This window comes from Grammomys surdaster, unplaced genomic scaffold (assembly GCF_004785775.1).
Source record: "Grammomys surdaster isolate TR1022 unplaced genomic scaffold, NIH_TR_1.0 215, whole genome shotgun sequence".
Taxonomy (NCBI): Eukaryota; Metazoa; Chordata; class Mammalia; order Rodentia; family Muridae; genus Grammomys; species Grammomys surdaster.
This window is the reverse complement of record NW_021604660.1, coordinates 4,257,701-4,284,847: the sequence shown is the minus strand read 5'-3', so window position 1 is coordinate 4,284,847 and position 27,147 is coordinate 4,257,701. Positions and strand designations below refer to the sequence as shown.

General features: G+C 40.2%; 1 protein-coding gene across 1 annotated transcript in view; it reads left to right on the top strand.

Moving 5' to 3' along the window:
* Slc35f1 (solute carrier family 35 member F1) overlaps nt 1–27,147 on the top strand; it is a 409,688-nt gene that overhangs the window by 340,126 nt on the left and 42,415 nt on the right. Inside the window, exon 4 of the mRNA XM_028772611.1 lies at nt 26,847–27,006. Within this exon, the coding sequence (XP_028628444.1) occupies nt 26,847–27,006 (160 nt within the window). The remainder of the gene's footprint in view (nt 1–26,846; nt 27,007–27,147) is intronic.

Sequence of the window (27,147 nt, the reverse complement as noted above, 5' to 3'; positions counted from 1 at the left end):
ACCCACTTCACTCAAATTTGGTATGAGATGCTAGCTATATCACAGATGTTCTTCTAAGCATTCAGGATGTACTGGTGAGGTTTAAAAGTTCCACAGTTATAGAAATTCACATGTTGGAAGCATAGTGTGGATGCAGATTCATTTGTACTACATTTAAGTGTTCAAATTGAGTGTCTATTATATACTGAAATTGATCTCTCAATGACCAATCATCTCCCAAACCATTGCTACCAGGTCAAGTAGCAGTGTCTGGAGAGAAAGAACTGAGTCAGTACAAAACCAACCAATCTGCTCTCATGTTAAAAACTCTCTTTGGACAAGTGCTCAGCTTCTTAGAATCCCATCCTCCATATTCATCTCTGAGATGGCATGTGGGTCTCTGGGTGAACATTGTGGCCCTCATGGACTCATGCTGGTCCTGTGGCTGGTGTCCACTTCAGGGCAGCTGACCAGTGCTGAATGTGTCCTTGCTTCTTTGGTGAAGAGATTTCACTCAATTCTGATTCTGACATTCTGTTAGTGGTTATCTTCAGAGGTTCGGAGGTTTAATCTTGTGATCATGCTATGAAGCATGGTGGCACACAAGTAGACACAGTGCTGGATTGGCTACATCTGGATTGGCAGGTAGGAGGAAGAGAGCATGACACTTAGCCTGGATTAAGGTTCAGAAACTCCAAAGCACCCCCTTTGCCCCCCAGTAACACACTTCCTCCAATAGGCTTACACCTATGACCACACCTAATATTGTCACTCCCTGGTGATCAACCATTCAAATCTATGAGCTTATGGGGGGCATTCCCATTCAAACCACTGTAAGTACCCACTGGCTCTCTGGAGGGAGGAAGTGGCAACCTTCCATGTTCTGAAAGAAGCTCTCACATAGTTGGCAGTATAAGTTCTTAATATGTTGAAAAGAGAAGTATAGGATTAGAATCGCTCCTATCTCCATGAACCAGACTTTCTATATCTTTTATTGATAACAAAGGTCCAGAAGGTGGGGAAGGGGGGAGTTTTGTGTTTTCAAACTTGACCAGCAATCTCTGTTCCATAAAAGATTCAATCTTTTTTTTTCAGGAGCCAATTTTAGGGGTACATATCTCAGTAATGCATGATTTAACTTTTAATAAATGTGTTTATATTTTACTGGAAGACAATATGTAGCATGGATTGGTATAAAAGAGAAATCTACAAAATGCCCTGGGATGAAAGAGGAGTGACTGACTCTATGAAAGACAGGGAGGACTCCAGAGGTAACATTTGAGTAGGATTTATTGGCAGCACAAGTCTAACAATAAAACAGGCCAATAGTGATTTTCACCTCCAGTGGTGCACAGAGGCAGGTTATAAATAAGTAAGATGCCCTTGTATGCCTGTGCTCCACCTTATCTATCTATCTGTCTATCTATCTATCTATCTATCTATCTATCTATCTATCCATCTTATCTTCCCTTTCTCTCTCTGTTTGCCTACCTAAATTTCAGAGTCTAAACACCCCTAGTGTGATCATAATATACAAGCATAACATTTCATTTAATGCTTCTTCACTAGCCCCAAGGATAAAATAATGCAGTCCTATAATATCCTGCCACCAGCTCCTAATGCAGTCTCTAGCCCCTCTGAAGAGCAGTTCCTTTGTCCTTTTTGCAAGCAGTCCCACAGACCCTGACAGGTCTTCCAGCAGTCTCAGGAGTCTTTAGAATTTTTGTGGCTGAATATGCCAGTAGTTGCATAATAAACAGCATTCAAATACTTAGATTATTTCTACTTCCTGTGTTCTTTCCATCCATCCAATTTAAGGGGGAAGACATGCATGATTTCCAACAGTCCTATTCTTTTTTTCTATTCTTGGGCTGAAATTTTAGGAAAAGTGATGGATTACACAGCTATGTGCAAAGTGTTCAAAGAAAATGACCTGCTTAAAGTCTAGGAGGAAGAAAGCACACCTCTGATGAGCTTTGGCATGATTAACTATGTTAGATTTATGAAACCATTTGCCAGTGGATGAGGGCAGGGGAAGCTCCTGGAGATGAGTATGAGATGGTTTTATATGAGCAGAATATAGTCTAATATAGTCTTCTAATATAGTCTTGTTTGTGAAGATATCATGGGGAATTGTCTGGGCACATGTGATGATAGCCTCCTTATGTTATGTTTACCTAGCACCCAATTTTAAACCCCCTTTAAGCTCTGGAATACCATTGCTTGGCATACAAAATAAAGAACACATCAGTACAAGGGAACTGCCTGACTGCAGTGGGCATATTCCTGAAACAATATTTTTAAACAGATTTTGGTCAACAATTTACACCTTTTTAATGCATCAGAAAGTACATAAGAGTATTTTTCATGAGTGGCGAATCATTTTGGACTGTGTGTAACAGCTCCTACTTGCTTCCTTAGATGTGTGTGGTATAAAGTATGTGGCAAGCAGAACACTTCTCTAAGCCAGAATTATACCACAAACAATGTTTCTCGTTTAAATCCTGAAAGCAAAAGGCCAAATTGAATAATCCGAAATATTGTTGGAAAGGGCGAACAGAATAAATTGGAAGACCAGGAAAGTTCAGGCTTGGATTTCTCCAAACCCCTTTTATGCAGATTTTTCTGGAACCATTAACTATATCCTCCTTTCAGACATGACTGCCACCTACAGAAAAAAGCTGGCAAGTTATGAGTAGACGGAGGCACAGAATGAACCTTAAGCAGTGCTTCATTCATTTAAGTAAGGAAGCATAAATAAACTTAGTGAGCATCTCTGGGATATATACGTGGGAGGAAAGAGAATGAGAGAGTCTGAGGAAGTGAGGGAGCAGGGGCTATTTAATACTAAAGTCACTTAATTGCCCAATAAATAAAATATTTAAACTCTACCCTGAAAAAGGATTGAAAGCCTCAGCTAAAAATTCTGATACGCAATAAATAAATATGGAGTGTGGCAGGTAGTTCCATTCTGAGATCTTGGCAATTAAAGTATACTCAGTGGCCAGGCATGTGCATTTGTCCTTTAAGTGATGTCTACAAAGAACAAATCTCTTGGAATAAAGTTTGAATCATTTTATTCCACCATACTTCCTGCCATTCTCCAAGAAAAAAATCTAAACATAGCATAACTGATAATCTCTCCTAATTCATTTTTAGGTTCTTGAACACCACAGATTACTGATAAGATAAAGGAGACATCAAAGATGTTCTGTGTCAAATACAATGATTAAGGACTTTTTAAACCAATCATCTAGTTTGGGGATTGTCTATAAATCAACTACTTGGATGATTCATCATAAAGAGACAATGGACATTAAGAAATTATTTGATAGCATATGGCTTCCACAATTAATCATTAAAACAAAAGTTAAAAATTAAGCAATTCCCAGTGATTTCATTTGAAACAACTTTCCACGTAAGAATTTTCTTTACTTTTTACTAAGAACATGCTTCTCTTGAAGTACTAGTGACATCTCCTTTCATAGAAATACAAAGTAATTAGCAAACAAAGCAGATTTTGATAGTCACATCCCTACTATACTACAAAGTACTCATTTTTCAATCTGATATAATTATTCTGATGACCATTCTTCAAAATCTTTCAGAAGTTCTCCTTTGAAATCCATTTCAAAGACAATTATAAGGCATGTAGATTTTTTTAATCCCTCCTCTAGAGATACAAGGGGTATTACATAGCTTAATCCAGCATTTCAGATCTTTCTAAATAATAAACTTACCCTCAAAGAATGAGCAATTCCTTTCATTGGTGAGTATACAAAAGGAAAATTCAGAGAACTAAAATGGTTCTTTTTAAAGAGTATATATTAAAATATAACTGTGACCTTCTGCTGTGACTATTTTGAATGACAGCTGTGATCGGATGAATGAATTCCAGTGCATTACAGGAGATTAAGTCTGCAAACATCTATACAGCCTACTCAAGAAGAGGTGATTTTCTTTTTCCCTTCAAGGAAATGTCTCATTATTTTCAATATACCTCTTATTATGCACGAGCATAGATGGAGTGTAGGTAGAATAATGTCCTTTCAAAATGCTGGTGTTCTAATTCCCACAACATGCAAATGTGCTACGTTAAATAGCAAAACAGATGCAGAGTTGTGATTAAGCTAATGATATTGAGATAGTGAGATTATCCGGCATTATCTGGGTCACCCCAATGTAATCACAAAGACCCTTGGAAGACAGAGACAGAGCTGGAGTAGGAAACAAGGCAATAGAAGCTGAGGGTAGAACATCAGAAAGAGATTTAAAGATCCTACACTTCTACCTTCAAAGTAGGAAGAAGTAGCTCATCACGTTGCATCTGCAGTCAGGAAACAGAGATGAATGCTTGTGCTCTGCACTTGCTCCTTTTCATATACTTAGGGACCTAAGCTCAGAAAATGCTGCTCCCCTCCTATAGGATGGTCCAGTCAGTACTCAATGAGCCCAATCAACATAATCCCTCACAAGTATGCCTAGATACTTTCACAGATAGATGCTATGAGGCTGACAACAGTAACCACCTCAGTAAATACTAACCTTTGAAAATTCTTACACAGGTACATCTGCAAGCTATCTGTGCATGTTTGTGAAAGAATGTTATGCAGAAGCTGTTCCTTCTTTATAGTTACAAAGATGTCAGTCCCCGGGACTGTTCACAGTGGCTGTCTACCCCACACCGATCCACATCAGCCTCTACCAGGTCTTGAGCAATTCTGTTGACACAGTCTTCAACATGAGTTGATCACTACACAACATTGGCCTAAAATAAACTGTTAAAGTAGAATAATATCCTTGTACAAAGAAGTAAGTAGAGAAAAGGAAGAGTGGAGAGAAGAAGGAGAAGAGAAGGAGAAGGAGAAGGAGAAGGAGAAGGAGAAGGAGAAGAAGAAGAAAAAGAAAAGAAGAGAAGTTGGCGATGACTCAGACAATGTGTTTGAGGATTTGAGGAAATGTGTTTCTTCATGAATCTGTAAAAATTAATGCACTGCTTTATGCTTAAAATGTGTAGTCTTAAATCTGTTGAGAGGTTGAAGTCACAGACAATGAAAACTCACAAAAACACCAACATCTACCACGGTGTGTGGGGGGGTTATTTTTGTTTCTCTTCTTCCTTCCATCCTTCTCTTTTGCACCTTCTTAGTTGGGGCCATTGCAAACAGAAGATCTATTAAGTGAGAAGTCATGGTGTGACAAGTCATCTTCTGGGGTCAGTTTTAGAAGCTCTGTCACATGGTAAGGAACTGTGGTAACATCTGGCCTGAGAGTGATGACAAGAACCAGGGCTTGCATGAGAACCTTACCTTTAGCTCTTTACTATGGAAATCAATTTAATAAGCTGATTCCTGCCATACTGGTCTCTTTCATGACAGAAACAGAGTACTTAGCATTGCTCTCCTTATAACTTATCTATTCAGAGGCCACTATCTGCTAAGTTTCCCAGGATTCAGTCAAGGTTGCTTTAGTGAGCACTTTCCTGTCAATTTATTCAGAGGCCACTATCTGCTAAGTTTCCCAGGATTCAGTCAAGGTTGCTTTAGTGAGCACTTTCCTGTCAAATTATGATTCTAAATCCCTGCCCCATGCCACATGTCCTGCCCTCTCTTCTGTTTCTCTTTTCTCCATCACGATTTCTACCACTAATATACTACATATATCCTTGTCTGTCCTTTTCTACACAAGGTAAGGAACAAAAGATTGGGGCATTATATGGAGACTGTGTCTCTAAGCACAGTGCTTGTCATGTGGTTCATCCTCCATATACATTATACATTATTGAATAAGTTAACAGAATGCTTGTACTGTCCCAAGTACTATTCTTCTTGTCAGATAAAACTGAATACAAAAAGAGTCTGGAGAGATGGATCAAGTGTAAAGAGCACTTTCACTTTCAGGACCCTGGTTCGGTTCCCAGCACCCACATGGGATCACCTTAACTTAAGCTCCAGAGAATCCTTTTCTGAATATGTAGGCAGCAGAAATACACATGGTGCACATATACACATGCAGGCAGGATTCACATGCACATAACATAAAAATAAATCTTTTTTAAAAACGAGCATTGAGTACAAGAAAGAAATACCTGTCCTTAAAGGAGGTAATTATATCTTACAATTTTAGTAATTGTATTTTAGTGTACACACATATTACTACTAAAGCTCTATGAGAGTCCCTTCAGGGCACTTAATCCACACTCAGGAACCTAAATAACGGTTTCTAAATCTATGGTCTAAACTGGATTTGAAATTTCAGTGTAAGTGCACTGTGCAAAGGGTGGCAATGGAGAGAAACATGAGGAATCCAGGTAAGGGAAGAACATCTGCACATGAGTGAGGCAGGAAGAGCACAGCATGATAAGGAACTAAGCACCCTTCAGCATGAGTTGATGTGCTTTGTTTGTGATAAGAACACCTAGCATATGCTCTGCCCTTTCCTCAGTTTTTAAGTGCATAATACAGTGTTATTAACTATGAACATAGTGTGCAAAAGATCTCAGCAACACATGGAATCTCTTAAAGGAAGAAAAAAAAACATATGAAGTTGTCTAGAGACATACATAAAGAAATTAATAGCCAAGTCAGGGAGTTTGTATTTTCTTGCAAAGGTTTCCAGGCGTAAAGGATAAACTGAAGTATCTTTTGCTTTACAAGATTACCTGTATGGTTTGAAATAAAAGGAGAAATAGGATGAGACAAAGGGAATCCTGAAGTCTTCTGTGTGACTGGTGAAATCTCAAGTCATGCTTTATGCTTTGCCCATCCATTCATGTGGCAGACATTATCAAACATAGAATACATCTTTTCATGAGTACTAGACACACAGCATGGGTGAGACTATTCTTAACATCCTGAAGCATCCATTTAAAGGTCTCCTTGCTTTTAAATTCTCTCTCCCCTCTGCTAGGATTTGACAGAGTAAAGGGGAGTAGGAGAGAGGTTTAATTTAAGAGAACAGAAGAGTGGGGATCTGGAGCATGGAAAAGGAAAAGTAGTGGCAAAGTAGTGGCAAGAGAGTAAGCTGAAGATGCAGTTAGGACAGAAAATATAAGGCTCTGCAAGTCAAGGAAGGTTGATTTGGTCCTAACTATCAGTGCTGTTAGATCTAACTGTGAGAGTGTCAAGAGTAAGCAGAGTGAGGCAGTTAGCAGGCCTCCTAAAGGACGATGGTGATGGTAAGCCAGGACCTAACTGGAGGGAGTTAGAGGAGACTGGACACACATCCAACAGGATTTCCTGAGGATTTGTATGGGGATAGAGAAAAGTAGGAAAGAAAAGTAGAAGAGTGAAGATGATTCCATAGTTTTTGGACAATGTTTCCAGGTGAATGCCATAACATGCATACATACATACATACATAATACATACATACATACATACATACATACATACATACATACACATATATCCATACAAACACACACTCACCCATATACACACACAAAACCACAAACACACACACACAGATACACACAAACACACACACATACACACACAAACACACAGACATAAACACACACACACACACAAACAAACAAAACAGAAAAAGAAAGTATGATGCAGAAGAGAAGTGTACTGCTCTGGCTGTATAGTCAAGGTTCCAGCAAGCTTGGTCTGAGTAGCTGGATATATGTGTCTGTAATTCAGCAGAAAAGGCTGGAATTAAGGAACTCAATATCATTGTCATACAGATAGTGCTGTGTGTCAGGCAGATAGTATGCAGTATGGAATATAACTAGAAAAGAAAATGGAAAACTGAGCACTAGTGAATGACAAAACTCAGGAGGAAATAGGTCAGGAAAAAGAGACCAATGAGAGAACCAGAAGGTAAGGGAAGCCAAGTAAAGAAAGAGATTCAAGACAAGTCCTAAACCCCACCCAAACACCTTAGTCACTAACAATTCTATTTACCAAGAGAAGAATCGCAGGTGGGGGGAAAGTCTGTAGATAATGGCATGGGTTTCACTTGGAGCCAGATGAGTGGTAGGGACTTCCCATATCCACACCAGACCAGCAAGTGGCTGGATGGCTCCAGGAGCAGGATTCAGATTTGAGATGTAAATACATTTGCACATCACCAACATACAGTTGATTTCAAGGCAGCACAGTGGGTGGGATCATTCAGAGTAAACATAGAATAATGAGAAAAAACATTGGAAGATGACTGGATAAAGAATCCCTAAGCAAATAGTCCCCTAAAGATTGTGTTAAAGTGGCCTGGGGTGGGGTAGTGAATGAAGGACAGGGTTAGAGACAGTGTGGTTAAGAGCACCAAAGAAGAAAAAAATATCAAATTCTACTCTGAGTACTGTAAGAATTAAAATGGATTTCACAGACAGGCAACAGCTTTAGGGACAGCTCCCACTCCAATTGTCTGAGGACCCACATGGACACTGAATTGCACATCTACATATGCGCCTGGGGCCTTGGTCCAGCCTGTGCATGTTCTTTGTTTGGTGGATCAGTCTCTGAGAGCTCCCAAGGGCCCAAGTTATTTAACTCTGTTGGTCTTTCTGTGGAATTCCTATCCATTCCCTTCAGGGCCTTCAATCCTTCCTCCAACTCTTCTGTAAAAGTCTCTGACCTTTGTCCAATGTTTGACTGTGGCTATCTGCATTTGTTTCCATCAGCTGCTGGGTGGAGTCTCTCAGAAAATAGATATGATAGGCTCCTGTCAGCAAGCATAACAAAGTATCAATAGTAGTGTCAAAGATTGATGCTTGCCCATGGGATAGATCTCCAGTTGGGCCAATTATTGGTTGGTCAGACCCTCAGTCTCTGCTCCATCTTTGTTCCTGTATTTCTTTTAGACAGGACAAATTTTAGGTGGAAAGTATTGTGGGTAGGTTGATGTCTTTACCCTACATGTCTGGCCTCAGTGGGAGAGGATGTACCTAACACTGTAAAGACTTTATTCGTGGGCTGGGGATAGCTGAGGGTGGGGAGAGTGTGTGTGAAAACTCTCAGAAGAGGAAGGGGATAGAGGGAGAGACCTTCTGGGAAGGACCAGGAGAAGAGGCAGTGATGGGGATAGAAAGGGAGGGGAAGGGAAGGGAAGGGAAAAAACTGAGATGGGTCTACTGGAAACATGGAGTGTATTTTCTAGCACTGTTTCTGGTTTGAAGGACTGAAAACTCAGACTGCAGTGAGTGGGTGTTAGGAAGATGTGATTTTTTTTCTTGAAGTTTGGAAGACTATAGAAATAAGTGCTAAGGACTGAATCTGCAAAGATATCAATTTTGAAGAACGAAAAATAGAAGATTTTTATCTTGCCACCGCACAAATATGTACCAAGCTCCACCCCCACACACACATATGTAGCAGATGTGCAGCTCAGTGTCCATGTGGCTTCCCCGACAACTCAAGTAGGGGTTGTTCCTAAAACTGTTGCCTGTCTGTGAAATCCATTTTAATTCTTACAATACTCAGAGTAGAATTTGACATTCCTTTCTTGTTTGGTGCTCTTAGCCACCCTGTCTCGAACCCTGTCCTTCATTCATCCCCCACCCACAGGCCACCTTAGCACAATCTTTTAAGAGACTACTGCTTAGAGGTTCTTTATCCAGTCACCTCCCAATGTCTCTTCTCATTATTCTATGACATGTCCACAAAGGACAGGAGAAGGGCCAGCTGGGAGCTGAGGTACCTGGGAGAAAGTCAGATAAAACACAGGAAGTAAGAACTCAAGGATAAAGTACCTGTTGCAATTATTAAAGTAATAGTCCCAGGGCAGTCATGCAATTCCACTTTGGTGACCATTATAAAAGGATCTGTCCCAGAGGGACAGCTAGAGGAATGGATGAGACCAGAAAGCCAGAAACTATGTCTGTAGATTGATGTTTACAGTCTGACTGTGAAGATGGGAAGATAAATGACAGAGTAATCTCCCATTAATAATAACATCAGGGGACAACTGTCCTTGGGCTGGGGCAGTCCCAGGGTCTAGAAGAGAACTTGTCATTATCATTAGTCTAAACTGTCTTGTTGCCAAACTACCTTCTGGATATGTACATTTAGATGTCGTCAAAGAAGCCACTTACTGAAACAGGCAGTGGCTGATGAACAACTGGCCAAAGTGCTAAGAATAAGTGGTGGCAGCATACTTGGCCCCAGTTAGGGCAGCAATAACAACCACTGCAAGGTTTAGGAAGCATCACAGAAGAGGGGTTGGAAAGAATGGAAGAGCTCAGGAACAGAGACAACCTATGAAAAGATGTCTCCTGGACATGATGTGGTCATTGTACCATGAAGTCATAACAGTAGTGTTTACGTACACTAGACAACGTTGGGGCCATCAGCATTTTGTCATAGATAAAGAGCCCATGAGGCCTGACCACTTCCAGAGGGGCCATTTACAGTAACATGTCTTTGGGGTTGTGATGTCACTTTCTTCAGTGGAACAGCCATAGGTTGTTCATATAGCACTGAGTGACTTCCCATCCAGGCATGAATAAGTAAATCTAATTAAGCTTAGTGGACCACAGACAGAAAAAGAAGGTAGGAAAGTAGGATGGGGACTCCTAGAAGAGAAGGGAACCAGTGGAAGTCAGAGGAGTGGGGTAGGGAAAACGAGAGGCAAAAATGGCAAAAATCCATTAGACACCTGTGTAAGACTGTCATATTACTACAAATTAGAAGAAATAAAAGGAATTCGTTATGGGGACTGGAGATAGAGCTCAGCCTGTAGAGTGCTAGCACTAGCATACAGAAAGTCCTGGGTTTGATCCTCAGCACTGCATAAAACTGGATACAACTGTATTCCTAGCTCTAGGATATAGAAGCAGGAGGATCAGCTATTCTAGGTCCTTGGCTACATCCCATTGCTATACAATGAGAAAGAAGACAAGGGAATAGTGAAGAGGTAAGGATGGAAAGAATGAAAGGGTAGATTAATGCTAAGATGAAGCAAGGTAGGAAGAAAGCTTCCTAGTAGGAAGGGATGAAGACCAGAGAGGCATAAAATAGCATCTAATGTAAGATTTCAGGGCCAGGAGGGAGGGAGGGAGTGCTCTAAACTATGATAGGATGACCTTCAGTACCTGACAAGTCCATAGAGAAAGAGAGCAAGTATCTGAGTGCACAGTAGGCCTTGAGTGCACAGTAGGTCTTCCATGATTATCTGCTGAATGAACAAATGTGTGTGTAAGTTGGGCAAAATCTGTTTTTTTCTTTAAAAAAAAACAGAATAGGGATGCCAGAAATAGAAACCCCCAAAGTACAAGATGTTTTCCTCTAGCTTTTGAAAATGTTCCTCTCTGCTGTGTGGTTTTAATGCTGGAAGGCATCAAGAGATGCAAAATTAATGCAGAATTAATATTTTATCAGAAAACTTTCGTTTCCTTCAATATGTGCTTTGAAATGTGTACTTGCTTTAATGTTATCGTTAATGTTCTCATGTTCATGAATTTTATAAATAAAAAATACAAGTTAGGGCCCAGCTTACTTAAGGCAAGATTTCCTCAGAAAATCTCTCAGGCAGAGAGGCTGCCAAAATCTCTCTAGGCATTATTGTATACTCTGCAATTTAAATATAAAAATGTAAAATAAAACTTTCAAAAAGTGGTGGTTTTCAACTTTATTAGTGCTTTTTTCCTTTTTTCCATCTGAGAGAAAGCTTACCTGGCTGCTTCTCAGTTGAGCTCAATAACCTTTGTTAGGACTGGATCTGTCCACTTGCTCCTTTCCCTTGGACTGGATTTGTCCAGTTCTCCTCTTCCTGGAGCATCTTCTATATAGATGCTCCTTCTCATCAGTCATGATTAAATACAAAACAAAACCCCTCCCATTTGTATAAGGAAATGGCAAATGAGAACCACTGTCAGTCACACTGGCTACTATGTAACTGTTAGATTAAAGGATGTTGGATTTTATACACAATGTTGAGATGGGTTATCCTCAAAAGAGATTTTGTAAGAGATTACAATATTATTCTATAGACCACAATGTTGGGGTCCTAAAGTATAAGAATTGTAGTGGTAAATAGTTAATCCAGTCTGAGCTCCCTGATGGTGCGGGCACACATGCTGCTCTGCACCTGCCCAAGAGCTCTAGATTTGAGAATGAAAAGACACACACACACACACACACACACACACACACACACACACACACACACTACCTTTATAGTTAATAGCCTTAACTAGCTCAATGGTTGGGCACTTCTAAACCTCCCTATGGCTATCACACATTCCCCTCCAGTATTTCTAAATTAATACTTTCTAAATCTATGTTTTATCTCTGCTACCCCATACCCAATTGGGGGAGTTGGGGCCACTTTCCCAGATTCTTACATGCCGGCAGGCCTTTAAGCCTGATCTCTCTGCTTCCATCATGGTGATTCTCCATTCTCCTCCCCTGTATTTCTTGCCTGGGAATCCTAAAAGTCCCGCCTCTGCCACCCTGCTTAGCTGTGGGCAACTGGCTCGTTGTTGATCAATCAAAAACCAATTGGGGACAGAGACCCTCAGCATCTGGACACAGAGATTCCCATATGGTTTGGGGAGCTGAATTAAGGCAAAGCATTAGAACCAATCCCCAACAAAGAGCCTGTAGTTCTAGGGAACAAAGGGAATTTTTGCTTTTATACATTTATGTGGGCTTTCCACATCTTGTGGTCCAACCTCCATGCTAGAAATCAGAGAGGAAGGCAGTTACTAAATGATAAGATAAAGTTGTGATCACACTTGCCGTTTATATGGACAACAGGAGCCTGGACTTGCTCGAATCTGCAAGGGAATACTGCAAGTCCACAGAGCCTGCAGTCCACAATCACAGAGATAGGGCTGTGGGGAAGCATGATCTGTTTCTTGAGAAAAAGAGGTAATGTATGGGTCAAATAGAGCATCTTCAATCTAACAGTAACTTGATGAGATTTGCTTATCTTTAGAGCTCCATTTCTTCATCAGTAAAATGGGAAGATTGAGGACCAGTCATGGCACCAGGCACTGAATACCCAGAGACAGGAGTTCTGGGCTTTTCCCTTTGAAATCCACTTGCTGATAATCAGAGCCTCTTGTAGTGACTAGAGTCACTGAGATGCTCACTAAGAGGGGAAGTAAAGATTTGTCCTCCAGGAAGGCTTATTTCTTCCTTAAACAAAATTTCCTGCAGAGGGAGTAGGAGGCTTTTGTCTTCTGGTCAGGTAGATTCCCAGGCACCTCTCCCAGATCTTCTGTGCACAGCCATGCCTCTTCCACCTCCTCATTCATCTATCTCCCTCTCTTGTTGAAACCCAAAACAGAAAATGAAAGTGCCCGAGCAACTAGGAAGTTTTGATGACAGGTCTCAGGTGACATAAAATTGACATGTTTAAGTCCTGTTGATACCAAAAAGGAAAGTACTGTGGTGAGACGCCCTTCTGCATCATTGAACAATGTTTCCTGGAAAGCTGTTGTCTGTGGCAAGAACCTCTTGCAGGTTTGCATTGCTTGTTTGCAATATGATTGGAGCACTGTTTCAGCAGCAGGAGTACTTAAAGACAATAAAATATAAACATTGACGCCTAGGGTATAGGTGCTGGGAGTGAATGGTCTGAATATAATATCCTGGCGAAAAAGACTAGTAAAATTCTAAAATGGCGTTAGCAGTTTTCTACCATAAAAGACTTTTCCACATGGAAGGTACACCATGGAAGGTCTCACGATGGACTCCTGACTGGATTTTCAAATGGCTGCAGTAGGTATACCTATCCAGACCACAGACTATAAATGGTTATCGATGATATGTGAATATGCATTTTCCAAATTGTAGTCCCTCCACCAGGCCAGTCAGACCAAAGGGGACTTTCCTCAACTCCTGAAACCTGCCTGCTTAAACCTGACTCCCTCCTGGTGGTGCTCCCATTGTACCCACCAGAGATGAATTTATTTTTTGTGTCACTTTTAGAAACCAGGGAGAAGGCCCAATTAGAAGCAGGGAAGGAGTCATTCAGAACTGCTGTTTTTCCTGGAATCTCTCACAGTTGCCTCAGGCTGAGCTTCTGACAGGTGAGCAGGTGAAGGGTGCTCCTGCCCTGTGAAGAGCTAGAGGGGAGTGCTAACGAGCTGAAGGCTGCTGCAGAAGTCTCCTTTGGGCAGAGAGGAGTTGACTGAGGGATGAGGTCACCTCATTATGCTCTGCTGAAATGGGGGCACTTAGGTTTTGTTGTTTTGTTTTTATAAACTATCTCTGTCCCCTGCGAAAGGTTTACCTGACTGATAGATCCATACACTCTCATAATGTGTTGCTCTATTTTGAAAGCAGCATATGTTCAGAGGAAATTTGAAACCCACAGAGGATTTGAGCCACAGGTCTGGAAAGAACCAGTCATCACATTAAAAGGTTACTATTGTTAACATTTTATTCTTACAGACTCTGATTTTCTTCTTCTGGAGATTTTTATACCTAATATTATAAAATAGGATCTTTGATCAAGAAACTGACTTTTCCATGAACATGTATATATCCTGAAATATGTCCTAAATATCCTGAAATATATCCTAAAATATATATGGTGAAAAAGGAATGTGAAGACATTACTGTTCTTGCTGTATTGTCACCACACAGGGGTGTCTTGACTCCTCCCAAAAGCTGTCAGGGCCATATCTCTCCATTCCATACTTTCTCCAACCCTCTCCACCCCTAAATCCTACATCAACATCTAAGAAGGGACTTTACCACCTTTGGGGATCTGATATCTCAAAACAAAAAGGGAAGAAAATAATCTTTAGTGCATTTTGTTGCTGCTGGCTCTGTGCACTGGTTAAGATGGTTCCTGGTAGAAAGACCCCTGAACTAGGCACTGGGAACTGAAGAATGTCTCCGATCGAATGTCTGCCTGCAAGCTCCCAGAAAGTTACATTGAAAGTGGAAGATAGAAGGCAATACTGCCTTCTGTTGTCTAATGTTAGCACAGGTGGCCTGATCTCCATTTGCTTGCTTAGGTCAGTGAAGCGAACCTCTCAGAACTGCCAGTATCTAATCAGTTTGAAACAAGCTATTTTTCTTTACTAGCCAGATCCAAGAGCAAACAAATCAGTGGTCAAATCCACAGGTATTGAATATCAAAAAGGCAAGTGATACTTGGAGCATTTTAGACACAAAACACAGCCCCCAAGTTCATATTTCACCAGAATAGGAACCCTGTAAGTTTCAAGAATAAGCCATTGCAGGCCTTTAGAACTAGAGGATTTCCTCCAATACCTGTTCTTAATTACAGGGTACCTCTCTCAGCTTAGCTTAATTTCTCAGGTTGTCTGACCATCTTTACCCATTTCACAAAGCATCTGTATTAGACAATATAAAATACAGTAATATGCTAGGTGTATGATGATCTGGATTTTTTTTAAATGGTCTTATTCCTTAATTATTAGAGGGAGTTTTTTTCTTAAGATTTATTTATTTATTTTGTATGCAGTGTATTGCCCGCATGTATGCCTGCAGGCCAGAAGAGGGCACCAAATCTCATTATAGATGGTTATGAGCCACCATGTTGTTGCTGGGAATTGAACTTAAACTCTAGAAGCCAGGCCTCTTAACCTCTGAGCCGTCTCTCCAGCTCTGATCTGGACTTTTTAAATGAGTACACTTTTTGAAATGGGTGAAATCTAAACTAGAAATTTGATCTCTTTAGAAAAATATATCTCCTGCATTTCCCCACGCTTTTGATCAAACTCACTTGTTCTTCTAAAAAATAAAATGTTGCATTATAGGCTATTGCTTTTGCACTTGGTTTCCATCCAGAAGTGGAAGGTAAGTCCTTATTGCTGAAGATGCCACACATTTCAGAAACAGGGCCCAGACGTTCCTGAGCTAGAACTGATCTGAAAGCTGCCACCCTGAGGACCAGCTTTCATTGTACTTTCTGATACCATGGAAGATTACAAAGGAAGAAGTGATCAAAAGTCCTACCCAGATTTGACACCTATGAACCGCAACAATGACCAGCATGGCAAGATAACCTTAAGTCTGCAATAGTGGCACACACGCCTTTGCAGTAACCAACAGCTCTCTTCAATAGGAAGGAAAACATTCCTGGTACTAGAAACCTAGTATTCAGAGCTACTGATGTCATAGATCTTGAAGGAGAACCTACAACCATCATTTTACTAAATTAATATAATACCTAACTTCACTTTAAATATTTGTCATTATACCCACACATAAATGTAGACCTCACCTCTCATCATGAAAACTTCTTTTTACAAGAGGGAGAGCTACATCAAAATGTAGGGCTCTGGATCACAGTCCCAACAAATACATCTACAAAATAAGGTCAGCACCTAAGTCTCAGGGAAGACTGTGAAGAGTGTACTCAAAGATTTTTAGAGCCAGAGGTTCAGGGAGTTTGCTGTGAGATTGTGTCTTCTAGGAATACCAAAAGCTACATTACTAAAGTCTCACCAACATGATTGCCTAAACATGTGCTGAACAAAGACAACGATAAACATGCTAACAGGGACAGGAGCAAGAGAGCGCAGAAGACATCAACCCTATACAAAGAACTACAGGCAACTAAGGAATGCTGAGATTGGAAAGATAGTCTTCCCTAGGAAAGAGCACACAAGGGCTTATCAAACAACAAATGTCTAGCCTTGAAAAATATAATACAAGTAACATTAGACAGGCTGAGTAATTTGTATTTTGGCATATGTTTATGTATATAACAACAAGTAATTAAAAAGAGGCCAAAACTTTGAAAAAAGACATTGAAAAGGAGTATTTGGGAAGGTTTGGAGGGTGGAAAGGGAAGGGAAAAGTGAAATATATAATAAACTCAAAAGGTAAGAGAACTAATAAACAAATAAGATGTTGATTTATACTCTCGATTATTTGACAAGACATTGCATAATCAAAAATTAGCAATAGGCATGCTAAAACATAACATTTGGCTTAATTACTATACCATTTTTTCTGATTTCTTTCATGCAGCAATATACCATCTGTGATGATTATCTTACATCAATGTCACTGGCCTTTTTAAAAAAGCATAATTTATAGCCAACTGATATTTTCCAACAACTATAATAAATGCAAATATCCAAAATCAAAGAACTTCATTTGAAGTTCTGTAACAGTTTTGGGGAAAGATATTGACTTTTCCTTAAATGCTTCATTTTATATTTAATAATGAGACACTGAATGTTTTCAGAACTTTTAAAGTCCCCAGTGATTTAAGTTAGGGAAGTAAGGATTTGAAAATAGAATGGTAAATTTTATCTGGAAAATATATCAAACAGATGAGAATAGATAATTTTGAAAACAGTGAATAATGAAACTCACTTTGCCTTAGAAGACATAAATCTTCAGCAATAAAGGCTACATAATACTGTGGACAGTAGGGCATTATGTGGTTCTAAAATAGCTATTTTCTCCCCTGGTGCTATGGATCAAACTTCAGGCATTACATACAGTAAGCAAGTATTCTACCAGTGAGTATACTCTAGTCTTTAAAACAGATCTTTCATGTGTGTGCATGTGTACCTGTGCCTATGCTTGAGTGTGCGTGTGTGTGCATGTGCATGTGTGTGCATATGTGTGTATATTTATCTTTATTAGAAATAGTTTTTTTCTCACATAATGTAATCCTGATAATAGTTTCCCTTCCCTCTGTTCCTTCCAATTCTTTCCCTACTCCCCTGAACCCACTTTCTGTCTCTTGTTATGAAAACAAGATTCTAAGGAATAATAGTAAAATAAGATTAAATATAATAAAACAATATATTACATATTATATATTGTACAATATATAATATATAATAATATACAATATACAGTATATAATATTCCCATCCTACTTCAGGAAGAAGCTTCTCTAATAATGGTTGAACAAGGCACTGTTCTTTGAGTATAGCCAGATGTCATTAGGAGTCATTTTATTTGTATTGATATGGGCTGGTTTGTTTATTTGTTTAAATATAATTTGTTCAAATATAAAATCAAACCAGGAGAAAACAAACAAATATCAGGAAAAGATTCAAAAGAAAAGGCACAAAAAGAAACTATATGCAGATACCCACACATTTCCATACAGAAGAGTGCCATAAAAACATTAAACTGAAAGCCACAAAACACACACAAAGGACAAAAAGTTAAAAAGAGAGAAGAAAAGTACATAAACAAAAGAAAATAAAAATAAAGATTAAAATACAAAACATAAGATAGAATTAAAAATGAATAAAGCCTGAACATTATATTATGAAAAACCTCCAAAGATGCCAGTGAGTTCATTTTCTGGTGGCCGTCTACTGCTGGTCATGCAGCCTCCCCTTAAGAGTGGTTTGTTTTTCCATTGAGACTTCCTTGGAGAAAACTAAATATTCATTCGCAAGTGCTTATGAAATTGGAGATAGGTCAGGTTAGGGATGGGGATCTGTGGTCACATCTCCTTTCAGCTCAGGACCCCACCTAGTGTAAATAGCCGCAGGCCCTGTGCATGGTGCTTCAGTCTCTCTAGTTCTTATCATCCTTGATCATGTTTATTCAGAGGGTCTTGTTTGCTTGGGGTCCTCCATTCCATCAGTTTCTTACACTTTTTTGCCTCTCCTTCCTCAGGCTTTCCTTAGCCCTCAGGAAGGGAGGGATTTGATTGAGAGATCTCATTTAAGACTTGGGGTTCTAAGGTCTCTCACTCTGCATAATGTATGGGTTTCCATCCACTTCAGGAGGAAGTGTCTTTAATAATGTCTGAACAAGGCACTGATCTATGAGTATAGCCAGATGTCGTTGGGACTCATTGTATTTGTATTGATATGGGTTTGTCTGTTTATTTTGTGTTTAGAATAGTAGTATTTGGTTTTGCCCTAAGTGGCTAGGCTATCTAGTCTCAGGTTCTTTGTCAGGCTGCTGTCTGCCTCCACAATGGGATAGAATGCTGGAGCACTATCAGCAAGCTGCTCAGGGAAGGCAGAATGCATTCTAAGATAGGGTTTCAGCCCATGTCTCCCTGGGTGGAGGCTGAGACAGATGCCGTGGTTCTAATCTTCTGTGTACCCAGACACTTCTGGAGATCTCAAAGAGTTGAGAATAGTGGTCCTCGAGTCCAAGTTTCCCCTATGCACCAGGAAGGGGATTGTTGGGCCCAGGTCAGGAAGAATCTGGTTTGGTTCTGAGTGAATGACCAGAGTACACAGGGACTGAAAGAGAGAAGGCCTTCTCCTGGAGATTTAGATGTGGCCTCTCCCTGCTGTTACCCTCCTGAAGGAGACAGTCCTTGCTTGTCCAAACTGCTTTATTTATGGCAGATATGAATACCTGCATCTTACTCAGGGTAAACCAGGGATTAAATACCTTTTGCAGGAAAGGATGTCCAGGAAAGTAAGCTCATTTGTTAAATACCCAAGGTCTGTCTAGACACCTCATTAGCATGGCAAACTCTAGGTTATTATGCTACATGGTCTTCTCAGTGGGATGTCATACTTATGTCTTCCAGGACAGATAAAGCCTGGCCATAAACTAGTTTCAATGCCTGTCATTCTCACTTATGAGATTTCCCAGGGCTTTTGAGCCTGCTTCAACCTTACCTTACCAGTTCTTCTGTCTGGTAGCATGGTCCACTTTTTCCACAGTTCTTGGTCACCCAAGCAGTTTTGAATATGCGTTCCATCTTGGAAAGTGGGCATTAAGACAAAGCAGATATTGGTAGATTGCTCCCACAGACTTCATGCTACTGTTATACCATCATATCTTGCAGGCAAGACACTACTGTAGATCAAAGATTCTTTTGGTAGCATGCAGAGTACCTTCCCGTACCAAAGACAGAAATATGGAGGTGAAGACGACATGTAGGCGACAGCTTGGTTTCTTCACATTCAATGGGTTGCATATGTGTTGTCCTTAGCAATGGGGCCTTGCCATCAGTTTGTGGAGAACAACCTATAGTCTTTGTAACAGCCTGCGTTATTTGAGGTTTCCTTTGAAACCCTTTGGCTAACAGCTCAATCAGATACAACCCACTCTTGGAATTGGAAGCTTCATTTGTGCAGTTTGAGGTCAGGAATGGTGATAAGTCCAACAGTTCTTTGATTATTCAGAATTATTTTAGGTGTTACTGTAATCAGTTTTTTGTTACCTGATCTTTTTTCATTACAGCTTTTAATATTCTTTATTTGTTTTCTATATCTAGTGTTTTGGTTATTATGCAATGAGAATTTCTTTTTTGGTTCAGTCTATTTGGTATTCTGTATGTTCCTTGTACCTTGATAGGGATATCCTTCTTCAGGTTATAGAAAATCTCTTCTATGATTTTAATGAAAATGTTTTTTAACCTAAGCTTTTTCTCCTTTGTCTAATTCTATTCCTCTTACATTTGCTCTTTTGGTAGTGTCCCAGATTTTTGGATGTTTTATGCTAGTCTTTTTTTTAAAGGTTTAACATTTTCTTTGACGGAGGTATCCACTTCCTCTATAGTGTCTTCAATGCCTGAGACCCTCCCTTCTATCTCTTGTATTCTGTTGGTGAGACTTGCCTCTGGAATTCTTATTTGAGTTCCTAAATTTTTCATTTCCAGATTTCTCTCATTTTAACTTTTCTTTATTGATTCTATTTCACTTTCAGGTCTTGAACTGTTTTATTCATTTTCTTCCATTCTTTTGTGTTCTCATACATTTCTTTAAAGAATTTATTAATTTCCTCTTTAGGCCCTCTGTCATATTCATAAAGGCTATTTTAAGGTCTTTGGCTTGTGCTTCAGCTGTGTTGAAATTCTTACAATTTACTGGGGTAATATTTCTGGGCTCTAGTGGAGACATACTGTCCTAGCTATTATTACTGCTTGTGTTTTTACACTGGTGTCTAGTCACCTGAGTTTGGGAAGATTGTCTTTGTTAGGTGGATGTTTTGTTCCTTGATTTCTGTTGCTGTCTCTTGTTTTTAAGAGAATGTGGTAGCAGTGTGTTGCTTAGCAGGGACTTCTGGATCACAATAGTGTGGTGGCTAAATAAAATGTGTTTCTAAGCATTGGGAGCTGACACTTAGGAATGGGGATGGGTTAGGAGTGGGGGTTGGGGGGGTCCACAGGAAGGTGGAGAGTAAGGTGTTCCACCAAAATCTGCTTAATGTCTAGAAATGAGGTAGGAAATTAGGGAAGACCACAGATAATAGTTTGCTACAGAGATGGGGGTAAGTCTGGGGCAATTGGATTTGGAAGAGAGAAGGAGAGATGAAGATCTGCCATTAGCCTACTGGCTTCCCTGGCTGGAATGACTCATGTGTTCTCAGGGGATCCCTAAAACACATCTTGACATATATGAAGTAAATAATAGAGACTATAAAAGAACTTTCTTGATAAGGAAAAATAAGAAAATATACACAGTGTCAGAGCATCAGACTACAGTGGAGATTCAGGATCTGTGTGCTCACAGGTACATGGCAATCTAAATGTGGCTTCAGATTGAGGTTGAGCAGAAATGCTATGAAACTGTCTTATGCAGGAGGATGTTCAGCAGGAATGAACCTGGGAAATGCAGGAAGGGATGGGGTTCTCTTAGGCAGCTAGGGCTTCCTCTTGGCGCTTCCCAGGCTGAAGGAGCAGCTGGCATTCTGCTTCTATATGAATAAGACCAAAGCACCAGAAGGGCAGCATACTTGAAGTACTTGCTTCTGTCACCTCTCCCCACACCCCTACTCTAGGTCTTCAGTGTTCTAGCATCTACCTTGCAAGTGCCCAACATATCTGGTATGATTGTAAACGAAGCCAAGCCCCGACTCTCACCCATACAACTATCCCCCTCAGAAGTATGGGTATCTCAAGTAGACTAAAAGGTGTTGTATGGAACCCAGGCAAATGAAGATAGCATAGAAAAAAGAGAAAACTTCAATAGATACTGACAGGCAGCGATTGATGGTGTGTGTGTGTGTGTGTGTGTGTGTGTGTGTGTGTGTGTGTTTAGGTATAATGGGCATATAACCAAGCATGATGATTGCATGCAAGACTGAAGGCAAGGATACAGTGGAAAGATAGTCAGAGATGAGTGGAAATGAGAAAGATAGTAGAGAGAGGAAAATTAAATGCTACTGCACCACATATGTGCACACATGTACACATGTACTGTACACATGTACACTTGCACATATACATGCATACTCACACCCATTCAATCATCCCAAAAGCAATGTCAACACAGACCTCTAAGTTCTGTAAGTTGCACTTGAATCCTGACCTCAGGGTCTAGAAACTGCTGGTATTTTATATCCAATTCTAAAACTAATAGGCTCTACTCCTGGAACTCCACTTTTCTCACTTACAAAAATTGAGACAATCCATTGCTCCTTTAATGGGTCCTTTAAAACTATAAGTGAAAGCAAAGAAAATCTGAGTAAATGTTGAAATGGCAAGGTGCAAACAGCAGCCTTGGTGCTGTCTCCATAGATTTGAAGAATCTGTCCACATTACTGTCTATCAACAAAGTCAGATAAGAGGTCTCCAGTCCCTTTGGAAGGAGGACTTTTGCTATGGAGGGAATAAATTAGTTTATATCCTTAAGCTAGGAAGCTACTATGTAAATCTAAGAGCAGTGCACAATTTTTGTAGGATGTTAGGTTTGGTTTTTTGTTTTGTTCATGTTGTTTTGATTTCTGAGACAGGTATTCCTGTCAAGGCTAGCCCAGAACTCGTGATATCCCTGCTGCTATCTCCCGACTACTCTGATATAGACTTTTGTCGTCATTCCAGGCTCCAACAGGCTTTTTATATTCTTTGAGTTTTTTTTCAGAGTGTAAAGTGGTCATAAAGCAATACTTATTTAACTTTTGGCATTGGGATCTTTATGATTTCTTCTTACATGGAGAAATAGGCTTAAAGACAGTTAATTTCTTTTCCCTTTTCCCTGAAAGGAGCTAAGATTTATTCGCTCAAAAAATCAGAAAACAAACAAACAAAAAATCCTTTGTTACAGGTTATTACTGGGGCAGACATGAGAACCAGTTCTGCATGAAGGGAAGACCATTACATTGAAAGTCTAATGGGGAAGATCTATTTTTCAATTGGACTCGCATTTTCACATTTCTTATTGAAATAATTGTTTTGGTCAAAGATCCCGTCTCTCTTTCTGCTTATTTATATTGCTAACAATTTAAAATCATTTTCCTTTAGACCTTCCTTTCACATTTAAAATTGATGAAACATCCATTGGTCTTTGAAACCAAGAAAATAAACATGAATCTTCTGCCCTTGATAACTTTGGTTTAAATCTAGCTCACTTTAAACTAAAGCAAGTTTGATCTTGTTATCTGTAATTCTTCATGCTTTGAGGTGAGCAATAATCAAATCCCTCCAAAATATGTAAAGAATATGAAAAGTATTTCTTTTGAAAGCTAATTCACATAAGCCGTTTAGTAACAGAATTAGAGGTAAGCTTGCCCCATTTTCTTATTTGACAGTCCCAGCAGTGGACAGCTATTATAATGTCTGTCTGCTTTATTGTGATCTGAGCAAGTCTTCACTAAGATGATATGCTGGAGAGAAAACGTCACTAAAAACTAATAACCAATTTACAAATTGTGGCTACCAAACAGCTTCTCATCTGCAGTGACAGACACCAGAGTGAGGCCTCAGCTGTAGCAGCTCAATATAGTTGCCATTGATTTCCACTGAAATACTATTCAGAAGCATCAGTATCCATAACTACTGGTGGTATTACTGTGTGACCTTCAGTGTATCACTCTCTTGAGACTTAACTTGCAAGTGCCCAACTTTCAAACTGCATCTTCGTGCTTCTGCACTGTAGAAATGCTACCCAGAAATGGTGTTGATATTGATAAGTGTCTAAGACTGCTTTAAGGACAAGGGCATGAGTGGTAACTGTCTTCAGAGAGAAGAGGCAGTCTTGCAAGATGAAGAATTAAAGCTGAACTCCAAATGCCACTAATGACCTGGATTACCTCTAATGTCCCTTCTGGAAATCATTGATGTGTCCATCATTCAAGCGCCATTACTGAGTCCCACTCCATGCCAAGCACCAAACTTCTCTTGAACGAGCATCATATGAGCCCCAGTTTATTTCCCTTCTCTTCTTTTTAAACACTTTTCTTCCTTGGTACCACTTGTACTTACAAATAAGGGTTTTCATCATGGTACTACAGGCTCCAGGGCTCACAAAGAGCTCTGGTGTTTCCAGTAATGCTGAGAGACAAAAAGGTTCACTTTGGCCCTTCTCAAAACCTGGATGATGTACTAGTCTGCCCTCAATGAACCAGGAATGGATGCCTTCATCTCTGTGGAAAGATTCTTTCCAGCCAGATGCCATCCAAACTGTATGGCAAACAGTGAAATATTTCAACTTAATCCAATCAGTTTTAATTTGCAAAATGAAACAGTAATTCTATTGTGTTCAGTGAACAATTTTCATTGGCAAACTGAAATTTCATTACATGGTATCTGAAGCCAGTTGTAAAACCTAACATAGTACATATAATCACATCAGATAGGTCATTAACTTACATTGTTAATTTAACCATGCAGGGAGCAACTATGGGCTTCTCAAAACAATCCCACTAACTACAGCTGCTTTTATAGAGCCCCTTCATGAATGCTGTGCTCCTTGAGACCAAACCCCAGTCCTCACAGTGCTACTTGGTATGATGTTCACATGTTGCTTCCTCACTTTAACTCTGTCATCTTACAACAACCCTGAATATGATTGAGTATTCTGAGTGATGTAATTTGGCAAAACAACAGTCCAACACATAGAGATGCATGAAGATCTGTTCATATCAGAAGCATCTTTGGGTGTAGTGGGGATTCTGATCACTGCTTATGCTGCCAATTGACTAGTCTGACATTTGCAAATACCATGTGAATACCAAAACTTTCTCAGACTTTAATGATCTCAGAGGGTGGGTTTTGATGCTTCAGACACCTAAACATCTGTGTGTCCTTGTTCAGAAACTACTATTGGATACTTTTCATGAGCCTGGTAGCATTCTGCAACTTAGATTCAGGCAAGTGGATAAGTCTGACTTTATGTGGAAACCACCATGTCAATTAAGTAGGCTTGAAATTGGTATCATGAAATGTGCAAGGAAACCATCAGATGGGACACAATTTCATCTTCAGATCCAAGAGGCTTTCTTGAGGAGGTAACATATAAAAGTGCACCTAAAGGGAAGGGACACCAGAGATTCAAGACTTGGAGTGAACAATTTCAGAAACTAGGGAGCTCCAGGAGTAGAGGCTCTGGGAAAAGCAGGAAGGCCTTCTTCCCAGTAGGAGCGAATGCCAGCTGAGTTTCCACTGTACAAATGGGAGAGGGTGGCATGACTCTGGATGCTAGACATTTAGAAGGTGGAAGCGCCAGATTGTCCTGATCAACGGGAGGTAGGCAGTGGGAGTGGAGGAGTATTAGAAATCCCTGGCCTGTGCTGGCAGCTGCAGGATGCATGTCAAGTGCTTGGAATTCCAGCATGGATTTGTACAAGTCATAAGGCAAAGCACAAGGTCTTCATTTGGAACATGAAGGTTGATGTCCTGTGGAACATTGGTTTGCCTAGTGGAGAGACCTATCATTGGACAATGATGTTTTTGAAGATTTACTGAAATGGTAGGGGAAGATCCATATCCAGGGAGCCTAAAGAATTTGGAGACTTATATACAGTCTTCAGGGGCCTCATGTTTTAAAATACCTTGTTTTTTCTTCTCCTTTCTTCTTCTCCTTTCTTCTTCTTCTTCTTCTTCTTCTTCTTCTTCTTCTTCTTCTTCTTCTTCTTCTTCTCCTTCTCCTTCTCCTCCTCCTCCTCCTCCTCCTCCTCCTCCTCCTCCTCCTTCTGCTGCTCCTCCTCCTTCCCCTTCTCCTTCTCCTCCATCTTCTTCTTCTTGTATTTTATTTTATTAAACTGATTTATTATTATTGAGACAGAAATTCACCTAGTTAGGCTAGCCTCCAACTCAGTGCATATTTAAGTATGATGTCGAACCTCATGTTCTTCTTCCTCTGGGCCCATAAGCACATACTTCCATGACCTGTTTTATGCTATGCTGGGGGATTTGTGCATGCTTGGAAAGCAATATGCCTGCTGAGCTGTTCTTCATATGTAGCTCAGGTTAGCCTCAAACCTTAAATGGTCTACCTGCCTCATTTCCTCTCTACTTGGATTACAGGTCTGACCTACCATACTCAACTCCAAAATACGTCCCTATGCATTAACCCTGAGCTTTGAACTGATGGCCAGGGAGGCCTATTAGGCTTGTTGGTTTTTCTAGTAGGTCATAGAGCTCTCCTGGGTGTGTGGTTATCCAATGCCATAGAGCAGGGACTCTGGATCTCAGCATAGAATTCCTCTCCTGTCTCCATGTTGTGTCTCCACCTTTCCAAGGCATTATGCCAGCTCTCAGGGATTCATGTCAGGTGGAGTCACACTATTTTTTGCATTAATATGTACAGTGATATTAAATGAAAAACAACAACTATCAGATTAAATAATTTTCCCTATTAGAAGGGAGATAATTCCCAAAGGAAAAGTAAGTACATATTTTCTAAGTTCTATTAATTTGCAAAATATTGTAAACAAAACCTTTGGCCTCACCTTTCATTTCCATATCTACTCCTGAAGTGTTGGAACCATGTAAAATGGCTCAAGGTAGTTTCCCATGGCCCAAGTGTCCCCAAGGACATTGTCAGGGCTCTGAAGAAGACAGGCAGCAGACCTGGCTAGACACAAAAGGACAGAAAAATCTTCACCCCTGTCCAGGCTTATCCATTTGTCGTTGCCTCTTCCTTCAAGTCTCAAGGATGTTAGTGATTAAATGAGGAACAAAGCTTCCTTGTGTCTAAGTCTGAGGGACTTTTAACTGCCTCTGTTCTGACTATGTACGAGTACCCACCAGAGCACAACCTTTTCCCATGTGCTGGAATCTCTGACTCTCACTATTGTTTCTCTTGATGCTCTCAATAGCTCCTGGACTGTTTTGTGATCCCGGTGGTGATTTTGCTCTCCTGGTTCTTCCTGCTGATCCGGTACAAGGCTGTGCATTTCATCGGCATCGTGGTCTGCATCCTGGGCATGGGCTGCATGGTGGGAGCGGATGTGCTTGTGGGAAGGCACCAGGGAGCAGGTGAGTCTTGAAGAGGTCACCAGGTCACACACCTCTATGAGTGGGACCAAAGGGAGACCTGTGGTGTCTGCGTTTGGGTAGAAACAAGACTCCTAGTAACTTGGTTTTTCTTGTGACAGAGTCCTGTTCATGTTTTTCCCC